The 16660-nt window shown below is 45.5% G+C and overlaps 2 protein-coding genes across 2 annotated transcripts; one reads left to right on the forward strand and one right to left on the reverse strand.

Annotated features, from left to right (window-relative positions):
- Nucleotides 1-1458: 1458 nt before the first annotated feature.
- LOC109276986 (CMRF35-like molecule 5) lies at nt 1459-7995 on the forward strand. The gene is made up of 3 exons (XM_019466341.2): nt 1459-1590; nt 5667-5999; nt 7488-7995. The coding sequence occupies exons 1-3, from the start codon at nt 1551-1553 to the stop codon at nt 7664-7666; spliced, it is 552 nt and encodes a 183-aa protein (XP_019321886.2). The 5' UTR covers nt 1459-1550; the 3' UTR covers nt 7667-7995.
- A 3719-nt stretch (nt 7996-11714) lies between these two features.
- LOC109276984 (CMRF35-like molecule 5) lies at nt 11715-16394 on the reverse strand. The gene is made up of 3 exons (XM_019466338.2): nt 16078-16394; nt 14471-14582; nt 11715-12114 (listed from the first exon to the last, which is right to left on the reverse strand). The coding sequence occupies exons 1-3, from the start codon at nt 16379-16381 to the stop codon at nt 12012-12014; spliced, it is 519 nt and encodes a 172-aa protein (XP_019321883.2). The 5' UTR covers nt 16382-16394; the 3' UTR covers nt 11715-12011.
- Nucleotides 16395-16660: the final 266 nt, after the last annotated feature.

Below are 16660 nucleotides of genomic sequence, written 5' to 3' on the forward strand. Positions count from 1 at the left end.
CAGTTCAATACATCTGCAGAAATAAACACTCCATGGAACCAGTTCCCAAATCAAGAGAGAAACATTTCCAGCTCCCAGGAGACTCTTTAACTTAATAAAATATATGTGGAAACCAAGGGAACTAAAGAGGTTGCTAGAGGCCACCTTTAAGCCTCTTCACTGTGGTATTTAGAATACTCCTCGGCGGCTTGTGGGAAAGCATAGCCTGTAGGTCAAGACGGGATGGAAGGGTAAATAATTAGACACAATACGACACACCTATTTCACATGGTGTTTTGCACCCACATGCTCAGAGCCCCAGTAGGCTATGTTTTGGCTCAACCTCAGTTACAATCAGATAACCAACAATGATCAGACATTTGAGTCAAACATGTGATATGAAAGAGAAGGACCAAACAAGACCAGCCAAACCAAAACATGACCACAAATGAGGAGAATTTTCTAAAACATCTGCAAAGAGAGAACAGACTGGGAGCTTTTGAAATAATAATATAATTCCTTGGGCCTATGCATGGCTCAGTTAGTTAAGCATCTATCTCTCTCCCAAAATAAGTAATGATTTCAAAATAATGTGATTCCCAAACTAAATATTTCATCTAAAGATTAGAAGAGCAAATAAAAGCACAAAACACAAGAAACCCACCCTCAAAAAGTACAACCAAACTCACAAACATGGTAAACATAGATGGAAAAAGGAGACAAAAGAATTGATTCAGAGAGGAGAGGGAAAGGGAACAGGGGGCCGTCAGGAGGGGACACCTGAAGGAAAAGTGGACACCGGTGTGAAAGTCACTTAGGAATCATTAACAGAAGCAGTTTGGAGCTGGGAAGTGGCCAACAGCCCACACCCAGGGGAAATCTGCCAAGGGTTGACAGAGGAAGCATCTAGGGTACAATGAGACTGACGGGAAAAGGCGACTTCTCCTTCCTTATAATCTCCCCCATGGCACCTTTGCCTCAGAAGGACTCAAGATCTCATCGAGAAGCCTGAGATGGAGGGGCAGTGGTTCAGGATCTGGGCTGCACCAGGGCCCAGGGTAGGAGACGTGGTCTGGTATGCACTGACATGGGCTGCCTGGAAGGGGGTCCGGGATGGGGCTGTATGTGCAGCGAGGCTGGGTGTGAGCCCTGAGCACTGATTCTTCCTCAGGTACAAACCCAACGTGTGCCCATCCCTCCCTTGGACCCGACTCTGAGGTTCTGTGTCCCTGTCCTGCTGCACTGGGTCACCTGGTTTGCTGGCAGCTGGCTCCCCACACACAATTGCAAGTAGCACCCTGGCCAGTGGGATGCTTTGCTTCCCCAAATCATTGAAGACACATGATAACATCAGTCATAGGCTCCCAAAGGACGGCACTACTTTTCTTCTAATGAATGAAATTAGGAAGTCAGTGAAGAAAAAAAAATAAGGGAAGTAGGTGAGAGAAACTAAAAAAAAAAAAAAAATGATTTAGAGAAAAGCAAGCACTTTGCCTCTGAGTTCAGTTCAAGTCCCCAGAGGGCAACTGGCATTAGCTGAGCATCAGAGAGACAACCCAGGCAGGCAGGACATGTGGCTGTTCCTGGTTCTGTTCCTTCCCATCGTCCAAGGTGAGTAGCGTGGGACCTTCAGGACTGAGCACCTTAAGGATCGGGGCAGAACGATGACAGCATCTGTCCCACATGGAAATCACAGAGCCTTTCATTGATCCAGACACTCATTCATTAAAAAACTATTTTAAAAGCTTTGTTACCAGACAGGTACTAAGTTAGGTGTTGGGGAAGGAAAATAAAAATAAATAACACAAACTATGCCTGTTTTCTAGGGCACTGTTTATTGTCCCCGGCAGATAAATCAATAGACAGATGACAGATACATGAATGGATGGATGGATGGATGGATGGATGGATGGATGGACGATGGATAGATGGTAGTTAAATGCATGAATTCCTGAGGGATATTTAAGGAGTCCAACCTCCAGCTGAGACCCACTCAGTCAAGGTGGGGTTCAGACATCTGGATCATTTGAAAGTATGCACAATTGGTCTTGATTTGTCCCTCAAGCAGGGAACCTCTCTTCTGAAGAGCTAGAGTATAGGTAGGAAGACGCCAGCAAAACCTGGGTGTTACAGGATCTCTGGAGAGTTGCTCATCCCCACGTATCAGTCAGCCTGAGTCTCTGCTCTGGATGATCCAAAGACCTGTCTTCCAGCGCAACAACTGAGACTCTTTGAGTGGTGTCACTGGGGGAGGAAGACCAGGGATTAGAAGGAGTTTATTTGTGGACTGTATGTTACATCCTTGGAGGTAGCTAGTGCTTGATGCTCAGAAGGGATAGGAACTACCATCGGACCATTTGGCTGCCCCAGCTCTGCTCCCTGTCATTGGAAAGAACCACAGGGTTTGGGGCTGGATGCAAATAGTGTTTCTTCTGGGAAGGAGGTTATCAGGGGCAATAAAATAACCTCATTTATTCATCCATTGACTTCATCATCATATGTGTGGAAGAGAAAAACTCTGATAAGGAGATCTCCAGGCAGACAATTTTGGGAAAACTTGCATATTATTATGTTCTTAATGTGGAAGTTCATGTGGGGATAAAAGGGTTACAAATATGTATTAGTCATAATAGCAACATACCACAGACTGAGTGGCTTAAACTATAGAAATTTATTTTCTCACATTCTGAAGGCTGGGGAGTCAAAGACCAAGGTGCGGGCTGATTCAGTTTGTGATAAAAGCTCTCCTTCTGGTTTTCAGGCACCACATTCTCATGGTGACCTCCTTTTTGTGCATAAGCAAGGAGAGAAAGAGAGAGAGACAGAGACAGAGAGAAAGAAAGGCATCATCTTTAAACAACATCACAGGGGAGGTTAGGACTTCAACATATGAATTCTGGGGCAACACAAACATTAGTCTTTGACAACATAGAGACAGAATTGATCAAGGGGCAAGCAAGCCTAGCTCATCTGTTGTCAGATTGACATCACTACCAACCCATCTAAGCCTTCTTCCACTTCACTAAGCAAAATCCTGGAATCCTGTTTCCCCCAATCGCCTTCCTTCTGTGGGTTGGAGTTTGTCAATGGAAGTACTTGCCAGAGATTTGGGAGGTGGGAAAGCAGCCTTACACTCTGGAGGCAGCTGAAGGGCCCATGGGTGGGTGGGAGATTCAGAGTGACTTCTTGTCAAGCGCTTGGGAACCCTCACTCTGTTGGTGGAGACTGAGATCATTGGTGGGAGTTTCTCAGAGACTTCTCAGAATCGTAGCAGCTTCTTATGGGCTCTTGAACAAACCCATTCTGGAGCTTCTGACTGTGAGCACAGTATCAGCTTCCCTTCTCATGAGTCAGTGCAAAGACTAAGACATAACTGCTCACAGCAATATTATTCACTTGGCCAAAAGGTGAAAACAACCCATATATCGTCAACTGATGAATGAGAAACTAAATGTGGCCAATCCCTACCAAGGACTGAAGTGCCCACATACCCTACTTGGTGGATAAACCTGAACAATTATTATGTTAAATTAATGAAGCTAGAAAAAAGGGCCATTAATTGTAAGATTCTGTTCATATGAAATATCCAAAAGGGAGAAAGTTATAGACAGAATGTAGATTAGTGATTTCAAAAGCTTCAGGCAAGAGGGAAGTGAGGAGAGATTGGGTGTAGGATTTCTTTCTGAGGTGACAAAAATGTTCTGGAATTAGAGGTGATGTTGCACAACTTCATGAATATCTGAAAACCACTTTAAAATTTATGATATGTGAATTATACTTCAATTTTTAAATTGGAAAAAATAAATCCTTAGCCTTAAACAATATTTTTTCATTTTAGAAAAAAACAAAATTATCACTGTCTTTAACTTAGCAAACTGGAAAAAGAGCACAATGGTAATGTTGAGGAAATAAGAGGAACAAATTATATATATGAGAAATTAACAACTTAGGAAATAAAAACAGTAATATTTACAAACTAATCTCAAACTGGGTTAATGTGCAAAAGACAAAGAGGAGGGAAGGAGAAACGGAAAGGAAGATATCTTGCAGCATGTGTAATCAACAAAAATCAAGCAGTGCCATGTAGTCAGAATGTGTAATTATAATAGATATGAACGTTTGAATTATTTTTTAAAGTTGCTTTATTTTGACAGAGAGAGACAGACAGACAGAAAGGGGGGGGGCAGAGAGTGGGAGAGAATCTCAAGCAGACTCTGCTCTGTCAGCACAGAGCCCAGCATAGGGATCAATGTCAGGAACAGTTTTATCATGACCTGAGCAAAAACCAAAAGCCTGACTGAGACACCCAGGTGCCCCAAGATATGAACATTTTGGTTATGAAAGGACTTTGTTTCTTTTTTTTTTTTTAGTATTTATTCATTTTGAGAGAGAGAGCATGATCAGGGGCAGGGGACAGGGAAGGAGAATGAGAATCCCAAGCAGGCTCTCCTCTGTTAGTGCAGAGCCTGATGCAGGACTCAGTCCCATGACTGTGAGATCATAACCTGGGCTGAAATCAAGACTCAGACACTCAACCAACTGAGCCACCCAGGTGCCCCATGAAAAGTACCTTGTAATTACAGGACTTTATGCTAATACATACTCCATGAAATAGGTAACTTTCTTGGAAAAACAAACCAAAAGAATAGAACCAACTCAAGAACCATGAAAGAACTTGAATATTCAATATTCTTGGGAAAACAATTTCCAGGAATCAAAGAATTTGCCCCAATAGTGAATTTGTCACATAGTTTTGAAGATAATTTCTTAATACTTAAAGACACAGAAATTCCTTTGCTCTATTTATGTGCTGACCACCAGTGTTTTTTTAAATTTTATTTTTTATTTTTTAAAATTTACATCCAAATTAGTTAGCATATAGTGCAATGATGTTTCAGGAGTAGATTCCTTAGTGCCCCTTACCCATTTAGCCCATTTCCCCTCTCACAACCCCTCAGTAATCCACAGTTTGTTCTCCCTATTTATGAGTCTCTTCTGTTTTGTTTCCCTCCCTGTTTTTATATTATTTTTGTTTCCCTTCATACACACACACACACACACACACACACACACACAAACAAAATGGAGTATTACTTGGCAATCAAAAAGAATGAAATCTTGCCATTTGCAACTATGTGGATGGAACTAGAGGGTATTATGCTAAGTGAAATTAGTCAGAGAAAGACAAAAATCAGATGACTTCACTTATAGGAGGACTTTAAGTGACCACCAGTGTTTTAACATAGAGAGGTCCACACAAAATCCAGATTCCTGGTTACTCTCGAAAAATGAAAAGATCTGAAACCACAGAGCCAACATCTTGCATGAGAGCAGTGGGCCAAAGTGTACTGGGGTCTTGCCTTTCCTTGGGTCATTTGCTCTCCAGATGACATTGGCCACGGGGAGGGGGAGGAGTGGGTTATAGGATGTTGCCATTGCTCAGTATGGGTGTTTTTGATTCTTTGAGATCTGTAGTTGCGCTCTTAGGTGATTTCTGGGGTGGATTTGACCCACTGGAGTTTTGAAGGACAAAGGTCTGTCTTGTGGAACGTCTATTCCTTCTTTGACTGTTATTCAACTCATCAGGTACTTGGGTTTATTGGAATCATTTGTGATACAGGAGGCTGTGGCTCTTCCTCAGGCAATGGGGTGTGGTGGTGACAGGCACGTGGACTTGTGTTTTTCAGGCTCATATCCCCTCATGGCAGTGTCAAATGCAGTGAGTGGCCCCGTGCGGGGCTCGCTGACCGTGCAGTGTCGCTATGAACCTGGGTGGGAGACCTACAAGAAGTGGTGGTGTCAAGGAGCTAATTGGGAGAACTGCCGTATCCTTGTGAAAACCAATGGATCAGGGGAGAAAGCAAAGGGTAACCAAGTGTCCATCCAGGACAATCAGAAAATGCACATGTTCACCGTGACCATGGAGGAGCTCAGGTGGAACGATGCAGACACCTATTGGTGTGGGATTGAGAAATCTGGAACTGACCTTGGGGTCAAAGTCAAAGTGACCATTGACCCAGGTAAGAGTATGTGTAAGTGTGGCTGTGTGTCTTTAGAGCCTGCTCTGTCCTGGGCCCTGAGGCTCCTCTCCAGTGACTTCAGTGTCACTCAGAGTGAACTGTCACACAGGATGGTTGAGTCCTGAGTTCTCCTAGAACCTGACTGATCCCTTGGGGCTTCTCTTAGATGCTCTCATGGCTCCCAGTACCTCCTCCAGGACTGGATCAAGCCTTTTTGGGCATGTGTTTCTCTGCACAATGCAGTGTCTGAGTCTATTGCCCACAGAGATCAAGGTGATGGTCCCAGTTTCAGCCCATAGGCCAAAGGGACCTCCTTCCATGGGACCCAGAGACTCCAATTCCTGCCAATGCTTTCCTGGACCTCTGGTGCCCTGTGTTCCTGCTCTTTCTGGAGTTTGGGGCTGGGACTTCATAGTGGCTATTCCCACCCTCTGCTCCATATCCAGTGTCAGAGGGAAAGGGCCCCAGCATAGTTGTGGTGGTGTAGTTGATTTCTGAGGTCCAGAATGGCCTCCATAGTCAAAGCGCTGTTTAAATCTATCAAATACTTTTTGTCCGTATCTATGAGATGATCATATGATTTGTCTCCTTTAGTCTGTTAATGTGGCATATTATACTTATTAATATTCTCATGTTCAAACAATTTTGCATTCTTGGGATAAACCCAACTTGGTGATGATGTATTATCTTGCTTATATATCCCTGGATTCAGCTTGCTGATTTTTGGTTGCAGACTTTTGCATTTATGTTCATGAGTGGATTTGCCTATAATATTTCTTATTGCACTGTCCTTGTCAGGTTTTGAAATCAAGATTATGCTAGATTCATAAATGGATTTGGGATTACCTCCTCTTTTCCTATGTCCTGGAATTTTTTGTGTAAGATAGACATTATTTCTTCCTTAAATGTTCAGTGGAAATCTCCATTCAAGCTCTATGTGTCTGGAGTTTCCCTTTGGAGAGGTGTTTTACTTATTTGTATGTAAGCTCTACACCCAGCAGGAGGCTTGAATTCCTGATGCTGAGATCAAGAGTAGCATTTTCTAAGGACTGAGTAAGCCAGGTGCCTGTTGGAGAGTTTTTTAATAATGAATATGATTCATTTAAATAGTTGTAAGATGATTCAGGTTTTCTATTTCTCTTTGTTCCTATTTTAGCACATTACATAATTTTTGCTAGAGATTTTTTATTTCGCCCTGAGTTTCAAATTTATTGGCTTAAACGTGGTTAGATATCCTTTTATTATCCTGTACCCTAATTATCTTACCTTCTTATTTATGCACAGGATATTGTGTGAATACCCTTTTTCATCCCTGGTATCAATTATTCAGATCTCTCCTTTTATCATGAATATCTTTCTAGGTTTTGTTTTTGTAAAAAAAAGCAATTGTTGGCTTTTTGGTCTTCTCTGTTTTATATTTCCTTCCTACTTCAAATTAATGTTTTTCTTTTCTTCATATATTTTCTTCCTTCTCCTTTCCTCTGCAAGTGACCATGCAATGTCACTATGGCCCAGAGTGGGAGACCTATGTGAGGTCCTGGTGTCAAGATGCTGATTTGAGTAGCTGCAACATCGTTGTTCAAACCACTGGATCAGAGTTGAAGAAGAACCATGTGTCCATCAATCAGAAAAAGTGCACATTCTCCATGCTCATATGGGGGAAGTAAAACAACTTTTGAAAAAAATGAGCTGGTGTTTTTCTGAGTTGCTCCCAGGCGTTTTACAAAATGACATCCCTGTTCACTCCTGAAATCTGGAAATTTAGATAAGGACCCAAGCTTAGAATTCTTCCATAAGTTCCTTCTTTGCTTTTTCTGGGGCACCTTTTAAATTAACCACTTGGATTTCATTCTGTGAAAAATCAGTGACCTCTTCCCCGACCCCCTTGTAAGTCACAGGGGCTCTCAGTCTCCTGCTTGTTCGTGGTCCAGGATGGGGGACTGCCCTTCCCCAGGCTCTCCCCTGGATCTGTAAACAATAAATGTTGTGACTCTGCTTCCATCATGTGGGTGTATTGAAACTGCGCCCTTCATTAAAATGTCCCTGTCCCTGGGTGGTTCATGTCCCTAAAGTGGGAGTGTGGCTATGGAGGGAGCTACCTACCTGCCCACCCACGTGGGTGGTTGTGCCTCCTCATGCAGCAGGTCGTGATCTGTATCTTCTTAATTCAGTGAACCAGCTCTGGCTTCTAAATACACATGGAGGAACTCAGGCAAGTCAATGCAGACACAGCCTGGTGTGGGATTAGGAGAGTTGGAGATGACCATGGGTCCAGGTGACCATTGACCCAGGGAAGTACTCTTCCCTCATGCACCATTGGCATCTCCTCAGCAAGAGGGAGCTAGTGAAAAATTGGGCAGATATGCCCATTTTTATATTTAATGTGGATTTTTAGAAAGAGAAATTTTAAAAATACACAAAATGTGAAGTAGAAAAGTATGTTCTGTCTTCTATAGTACAACCCTACCCAAAGGTAAGGACTGTAACCAGCGTGTGTGTCTGTGTGTGTGTGTCTCTGAGTGTGTAAGAGATAAAGAGCATGTGTGTGTGTCCACTGAAAAAACTCTATGCATCCGAAGTATATATATGTGTGTATATCTTTCCTCTCGTCACCAAAAAATAGCATATATTGTTCTCTCACTTAATGTATTTTAAAAATCATTCTATAACAATATCTATAGATTTTTGTTTTTAATGGCTTCATAGTATTCCATGATATTTATGTATCATGACTTGTTTTTGCTTGTGTTGGACATTTCCGTTGTTTTGGGTTTTTGTTTTTGTTTTTTTTGTTTGTTTTTTTTTTTTTTTGCAACTACATGCAACTCTGTAATGAATCGCCTTGCATGTATGACTTGATACACATTTATGGATATACTTGTAAAGTACATTCCAATTTAAAAAAATAGCTGTGTTACTGGTCAGTACATTTTCCAATTTGGTGCATATTACCAAAAAGATTATAAATTTCTACCCTTCTTTCAATGTGTTAATAAACGACCACCCCACATCCCCACCATTGGATGTGGTCAATTCTTTATCTTTATGCTCTGAATGGCAGACTTGGCATATTGATGCACATGACCTGGGCCCCCAGGCAGTGGAGAATGCTGTAGCAGATGGGAGTGGATGAGAGGGGAGAAGGAGTGGCAAAAGGCTGCCAAGCAGAGAGCTACCAGGTTGGTGGTGGTGGGTGAGCTGAGAACCAATAGGACACGTGCCCTCATCGAAAGAGAGAGGTTCCAGGCTGCCACCTGCTCCAGCTCGCAGACCCTCCCAGCCGCCTCCCTCCTTACACTAGACTTTGGCAAATATCAACTTTTATTTGTAGAGGGAGTAGCACCTTCAAAAGCTTATGGGTGAAAAGAAAAGAAAAGAAGTTCAAATCAAATAAGAAGCATACTTCACAAGAGGAAATGCCTAAGAGCTGGGCATGGGTGTTGATGCACCTTCCAAGGGAGATTGGTTACACGTAGTGGTATTGACCCATAAGTAAATATACGGAAGCTTCCAGAAGTCAAGTTTCTCACAGTGCGAGAGGAGTCACAAATAGAGAAAACCAGAAAACTAGAATGAGCCCTGTGCTTCTGACTGGGAATTGGGAGCATTGCAGGGAACTGATAGTTTCAGGCTGTCCCTGAAAGCCCATAGATGTGAATACAACAGGGAGTATGTTTCCATCAGTTACCTGTATATGTAGGTGTATCTGCAGAGGACCTAGGAAAAGGGACATCCTAATAACTAGAGAGCACCCAGCTCCCGGGCCTTTGGCTTCTTGAAAATCATTCTCCACTAAAAGGAAGTAGAGTTCTTTGAGAAGTGGCTGATTCCAGGGCTGGGACACAGAACTGACAAGTTGAGCCTTGGACATCTTGTGTCGCAAAAGAGGAAGAGGTCAAGGGCCAGAGAGACACATCAAAAGGACAGGAAGCCGCTCGAAGGGGCTCCCACTGGCCAAATCTGGGACAATTTGAACATCAAAACACATAATGGTAGTAATGGAGTGTAAACCCTCGGAGCAAAATAAAAGCCATTTTAGCGTATATTGGTATAAGCATATAAAGGACTAAATTGAAATTTGATGAGGAACTGGTGATTTACATTGTTTCAAAACTTTCACTGACAACCATTGCATGTGAGGCAGACACACAAGTCCTCTGAGTATCTCCCTGATTCTAGACAAATGGGGCTCAAGAAACCATATGGGTCATTAAACACTTCACTTTACCCATGAGGAAACTGAGGCCAGACAGAAGACACAGAACCAGTGGCACCTGAGCCAGAACTGGAAACAAAGCCTTTGATCCCAAGTCTGGTGTAGTTTCTATACCTCCCAGGATGTGCAAGGTTGCTTCTGTCTAGTAAACAGTTATGTTTTGGGGTACCCACTTTACATATGGTTCCTATTCCATATGAGACTACCTTATAAAGAATGGGCACAGACACCATGCTAGTCTAAACATTTCATCTTAGCATTCTCTGATCTGTAGGAATCCAGGTAAGTAAGTAGCCTCTAAAATCTCCTCTGCCATTACTCTAGACACTTGGAAAGACTTCTCAACTGGTGGGTCCTTGATATCTTCCCTGATTAGGACTTCGACATATAATTTGCGGGCAACATGGTATTATAGTTCCAATAAAAATGGTTCATTATTAAATATGGATACATACAAAAAAAGAGTAGACAGAGCCCAGGAAGAATGTAAGTAGAAAAGAGAAAACCCAAAAACCCCTGCACCCCTATTGAGAGGAAACATGTATACCTTCGAAAATTATCAAAGAAAAAAGCTTGTGTTGTTTTTGATGAGTGAGGTAGACGAAGTTACACACAAAGAGCTGCACATTCTGGGCTTGCCATTACTCAGCTTGGGGGAGGGGTAAGTGACAGGGGTGGGTGGGGAGGTGGAAAGGCCAAGGGTCAGGCCAAACCCAGGAGTGGGTGATGGTGAGTCTGAGGTGCCTGGAGGATGGACAGCATCACAGCTGTGATGGGGACAGATCTGAGCCTCTTAGACTGTCCCCTCTATATGGAAAAGTCCAAATGGCTCCTGGATCCCATGCACCTAAAGACCAGTGGGGCCAAGGGACAAATGAAGAGACAGAAATGAACTGTTTCTTGTGATCATTGGGCGAGTCCCCTGGGCCCAGAGGCCACTGATGTAGATAAAGGGACAGGTGAGTATTTACATGGTTACAAAGCCCTTCCCCACAAAACACTTATTACTTACAGAGGGAAAAAGAGAAACTTCAACGAGTTTTGTCAAATTTATAGTCATACATCCATACCCCTATTAAGATCTCGTTTGAGATGACAGTAACCCAGGTATTCCATGCTTTAAAAAAGCTGATTAGACTGTGTACTTAACATGTGAAGACTTTGTAAAGTTTGAGGTGTACATATACCACAATACACTTTTTAAAATTACAGAAAATAATTTCCTGACATAGATCCCTATACTTTTCTTTACCTCTCTTGGCCATCAGTGAAATTTTGCATCTGCATACAAGGAACCACGTTGGGACCTCTTTGAGGGGATAAAAGGGCTTATTCAGCCCTCTCACTTTCTAATCTCCCACCTCCCTGTTGCTGGAAACAATCTAAATCTACATTGGATTTAGAGTAATCTAAATTCACACTGCCTAGAATGAAAGGATCATCCTCTCACATATAAAACATTGAAATCATTTCCCAACAACAAAAAAAAACTCAAAAGAGCGCAGCAAGCCATAGATTTTAATAGGAAATATATAGTGCAAACAGATGAGATGTGGGTTGGGTGATGGTCCAACCCTGCCTTCAATCTTTTACACTCAGGCAATTCTTTCTCTGGGAGGTACGGATGCAGCAGAAGGTGGAATTGGCAGACCTCTGTGCAGCTGGCCCATCAGGGGTATTTGTCCACGTGGACACAATCTCAAGCTTTTTGGTTTAATTGAGGTTTTATGCTTACTTGTTGGTCTGGAATTGGAAAACCCATCATTGGCCAGAGTCCTGAACGATGTAATAGTTATTTATCCTTGGCAGAGCCACTCAAGGGTGGCAAGAAGAGGAGGTACCAGGAGGATCCACACAGGAGGATTCTCTGCTGCTACATTGAAGGCCAGGGTCGCTGATCTGTGCAGGGCAGTGAGGGAAATAGAGTTTATTCCTAAGGACAAGAGGAGTTCTCACCTAACAGGAACCCTCATCTCTCTTGGAACTGCAATCACTGTCCGTTCCCTGATCAGATCCCAGAGGGTGTAGGGATGTCCATGGGACGAAAGCTGTGGTTCTCCTGCACAGGGTGACTTATCTCCCCCTGAGTCCCCCTGACTCCTGCTCAACCACATCATAGTAACAGCAGGTCTCCAAGCAGGGGAAACTTCACCAAATTCAAGAGCACAAAGTGAAGGAGCACCTTGGTGGCTCAGTTGGTTAAGTATCCGACTTCGGCTCAGGTCATGATCTCACAGTCTGTGGGTTTGAGCCCTGTATCAGGGTCCGTGCTGACAGCTCAGAGGCTGGAGTTTGCTTCGGGTTCTGTGTCTCCCTCTCTTTTTGCCCCTCCCCACTCATGCTATGCCTCTCTCTCTCTCTCTCAAAAATAAACATTAAAAAATTAAAAAAAAAAAAAAAGAGCACAAAATGAAGATTGCGTCGCAGGGCCCTGAGCAGAGAATATGGTGACAGGAGTGAACCTCTCTTCTTCAGGGGCTGCCCTAGGCCTTACCTCTCCACTTTCACCTATACCCCACCCATATAACCTAACTGTTAACCTTCTGGCTTCTCCTGGGAGGGATCTCTCCCCACTCTGACCCCCACGTGGTAGAGCACAGCAGGTTCACTATCACATGCACCCTGTACGTGGACACATGGTCTATGCACCATTGGGCCCTTGCTCACATATGTCCCCCTGGTAGTCCCCCATCAGTATCCAGAATCTGTCCCCCTCAACCTCTGCCTCATCCCCTCCCCTACAAGCAGTGCCAGGACCCCCTGCAGGCTGGCCTTGTTCTCTCCTTCTACCTGCCTTGAGCAAGATTTGTCATGTTCATTTCACAGGGGGTTCTCTTGAGAGAGAAGACACGGTGCTTTGTACTTCCTAAATTATCCTTGAACCCACTGTGCTCTTTTCCCAAGCCCCACTTCCTGTGGAGGTGCCACCCCATCTCTCCACCTGCAGGCTTCCTCCTGTGCCCCTCAGTCCCCTAAAAGTTTCACATCCTCCCCTCCTGACTCCACAGAACAACTGGTCTTTAAATAGTCACGAGCAGGACAGAGGCCGATCGTGAAGCATGAACCAAGTGCCTGGCTGCACACATAACCGAACACACCGTCCAGCAGGGCAGCTCCAAGGAGTAGGATCCTTGAGAAGGGAAGGAAGAGAGACTGTACCAGAAGGGAGGCGGTGAAGGGGGCTTCTGGGAGGAAACGCACCTTCACCCTGAACTCGGATGGGGTGAAACTGGGGCAGGGTGTTTGCCCTTTGAAGAAAGAGTTAATTGATTGTTCTTTGGATGCCTGTGGAGGGGGTGGGTTTCAGACTGATGGCCCAGCCTGTCGACTGACCATGTTGGGAATGTGAGAAAGCAGAAATGTCAGCTTCCCATTCCTTCCCAGCATTTCCCTAGCACTTGGGGAGGGGAGGGCTGGATCCATGGAACAGGTACCTGCTTGACTGTCTGTGGGCAGAATAATGCCCCCCCTCAAAAATGTCCTAATCCCCAGACCTGTGAATGTGTTATGTTACATGGCATGGGGGAATTAATGATACAGATGGATTTAAGTTTGCCAGCAGCTGACCTTGAGATGGGGAGGTGATCCTGGGATATCTGGGTGGATCCTATAGAATCACCAGTGTCTTTATAAATGAAAGCACACGGGAGAGCCAGTGTCAGAGTAATGAGGGTGAGAAAGACTTGACCACCCCTGCTGGCTGTGCAGATGGAGGGACCATGAGCCAGGGGTGCAGCATCCTCCAGAAGCTGGAAAAGACAAGGAAGCACTTCTCCCTTAGAGCCTCCAGGAGGAGCCAGCCCTGCCAGCACCTTGAGTTTAGCCCAGTGAGCCTCATCCCAGACCTTGTCTCCAGAACTTTAAGATCATAACATCGTTTTGTCTTCAGCCACCAGGGTGGTGGTGATTTGCTCCAGCAGCCACAGGGAGCTAATCCAGAGCCCTTTCCTTCTGGCAACTTGAGGCTGAAAGCACCTGCACCTGTTTTGGCTGCTTGGGGGTTGGGAGGCAGGTCAGAAGGAGACCAGAAGCTTCTCTCCTGCAGCCCAGCTGAACAACTTAGCTTAAGTTTCTCGTGGGGAAGGGGAGATCTTTAAGGACTCAGAGGAAAAAGAGGGGACCCAGCACAGACCTCGCTGTTTCTCCCCAGTAGAGGAAACATCAGGGGGGCCAATGGGGGTCCCTGTGAGAGTGTCCCGAGGAGAGCTGTCCCAAGGCAACAGTGGGAAAGGTCTGTGGGTCCAGCTCTGCTCACCTGGTTAGCGGGCTATTCAAATCCATGGGCTGGCTGCTGTTGATGCCCTGGGGAAATGGACGAGAGGAAATCCAACTGGGCAGCGTTGTTCTCGTTACAGGCTTGGGAGAGTCTGTTGGATTAGGGGCCAAACACACAGAGAAGAGCATGGTTGTGAGTGTCACAGGTGGCTCCCATGGTCTCCACACCCCACCCCCAGGGGTGCAGAACCTTTCTGTCTTAGTGCCACTGCTCAGCCACGTTGGTTTTCTCTTGCATCTTTTTGGCATTATTCCAAACAAACGATTACTGATTTGCAGAGAATCACCAGTTTACCACCATGTGAGATATTGGGGTTGCTGGTTATGTGGGCAATTCCCATTCAGTTTCATCTCAGTGTCCTGCTGGGCACAGCTGAGCATGTCAGAACCATGTTCCCAATCCCTGGAGCCTTAAATCAGCCAGGCAGGCTCCTTTCTGAGTCTCAGCCTGGCCTGAAGCAGGCTCTGTGCCAGCTGCCCTGAAGCGATGTGACCCACGAGCTGGCAGGCCCAGGGTCCCCTGTCTCCTGGGACTGCCGAGTGCCCACAGCCCCTGCTTCCCCCTGCGGTCCTTCCTGCCTCCCCAGGGCTTGCTTTCTTACTTCTCCAGGCCTGCCCAGGGAAGGTCATCTGGGTCAAGGGTCCAGACTCCAATTCTCTGGCACCAACTCCTCCTCCACTCATGCACACATCTCCCTACTTTTGTCTTTTTCAGTTAATTTCTGGAACATTCTACACAAGCATACCTCCACACTCCACACTTTCGCATACCATATGTGCATATGCTAAGTTTTAAGAGACTTTTGTCTCTTTAGAAATGGAGTGTTGAGTAGCAGATGTATTACCTACCTAGTGTCTGTATGTTTGTGTGTTGGAGACAAGATTCAGGGGTCCAGAGGTGGAACAGTAGGGCGGGGGCTATAGCCTGACTCTCCTTCCAGACCTGTCTCCAGGGAGGACATAGTGCTTCTGGGGCAGCTGCAGGGGAGCCCAGGGTTCCCTCCAAGGATAGAAGCAGCCAGAAGAGAGGGTGCCCGCACCATGGTGGAACCTACCTTCCCTTCTCCCAGAACTGGGTGCACAGTCCCGTGCTTACTCCTTTGTGCTGACGTTGCCAGAAGGGGGAGGGGGGAAAAGAGGGCACAGGGAGAAGGTCTCTTGTCCTGTAGTTAAGACCTTCAGGATCATGTCTTTCTGGCTCCCCACTCCTCTCTGTATGCCTGATGATGTCCCATGCAGGATGGGATGTGACCAGGAAAAGAGGAGCTGTCTTCCCTGGACAAGCTCGTCCTGGCCAACTCTGTCCTTCTCTGCTCCCTCTGGAGAGAGCAGATGGAGACATGTGGAGTTGTGGGGGCTCACCTTTTCTTCCAGTCTTTCTCAGACTCTTGGCGCCCCCCATACACCCTTGCATATGCACACACACGCTCACATAAGCACACACACACACACACACACACACACACACGTATAGCCTCAGGAGAGTTTTGAGACTCCTCTCCATCTACCTGGAAAGTCAGAGAAACAGTCCTGACTCCTCTGGGGGTGGGCCCCAGGGCCCCAGAGCACAGGAGGGGTAGTACTTACTTGGGTCAACAACCACAGAAAATTTGTACCCCAGGTCATTGCCGGTTCGCTCAATCCCACACCAGTAGGTGTCTGCGTCTTCCCGACGGAGATCCTCCAAGGTCACGGTGAATATGCGTCGGCTACGATTTTCCTGGATGGACGCTCTGCCCTTCTTCACCAGTTTCTCTGACCCAGTGGTCTTAACAAGGATTTTGCAGGAATTCCAATTCTTCCCGCGACACAACCACTTCCTGTAGGATTCCCATCCTGGGCTATACTCACAGGATGTGGTCAGAGTGCCCCCCTCTCTGCCTCTCACCATTCTCTCCAAGCAGGTGAAGTGGCCTGGAAAACAGAAACCAACATGCACCTTGTCCTCCCTTGGCCCAGAGTTGACCCAGGGGCTGCTGCAGCTTCTGGCCCCGCCCTGAATACCAGCCAGGAACCTTTGCCCTCTGTCTAATCACCACATCCCTCCTGTCCATTCATCTCCCGCAGAATTTCTTTTGCTGTCACCCCTCTTGGGCATCCTCCTTGGGTCTCCTAACTGCCCAATATAGCGGCTTCCACTCACTTGCCATCCTACTGACCACCGTCCCCT

This window comes from Panthera pardus, unplaced genomic scaffold, assembly GCF_024362965.1.
Source record: "Panthera pardus isolate Hobbes unplaced genomic scaffold, ASM2436296v1 HiC_scaffold_3, whole genome shotgun sequence".
Classification (NCBI taxonomy): domain Eukaryota; kingdom Metazoa; phylum Chordata; class Mammalia; order Carnivora; family Felidae; genus Panthera; species Panthera pardus.

Excerpts from the sequence above, each read along its gene's own strand:
- LOC109276984 (XM_019466338.2), bottom strand. The coding sequence starts at position 16,381 with ATGGTGAGAGGCAGAGAGGGGGGCACTCTGACCACATCCTGTGAGTAT. Across the intron at positions 14,583-16,077 it reads TTCTGTGGTTGTTGACCCAA|ACTCTCCCAAGCCTGTAACG; the intron begins GTAAGTACTACC and ends CTAATCCAACAG. Across the intron at positions 12,115-14,470 it reads TTGAATAGCCCGCTAACCAG|ATCAGCGACCCTGGCCTTCA; the intron begins GTGAGCAGAGCT and ends TGCCCTGCACAG.
- LOC109276986 (XM_019466341.2), top strand. The coding sequence starts at position 1,551 with ATGTGGCTGTTCCTGGTTCTGTTCCTTCCCATCGTCCAAG. Across the intron at positions 1,591-5,666 it reads GTTCCTTCCCATCGTCCAAG|GCTCATATCCCCTCATGGCA; the intron begins GTGAGTAGCGTG and ends TGTGTTTTTCAG. Across the intron at positions 6,000-7,487 it reads CAAAGTGACCATTGACCCAG|TGACCATGCAATGTCACTAT; the intron begins GTAAGAGTATGT and ends TTCCTCTGCAAG.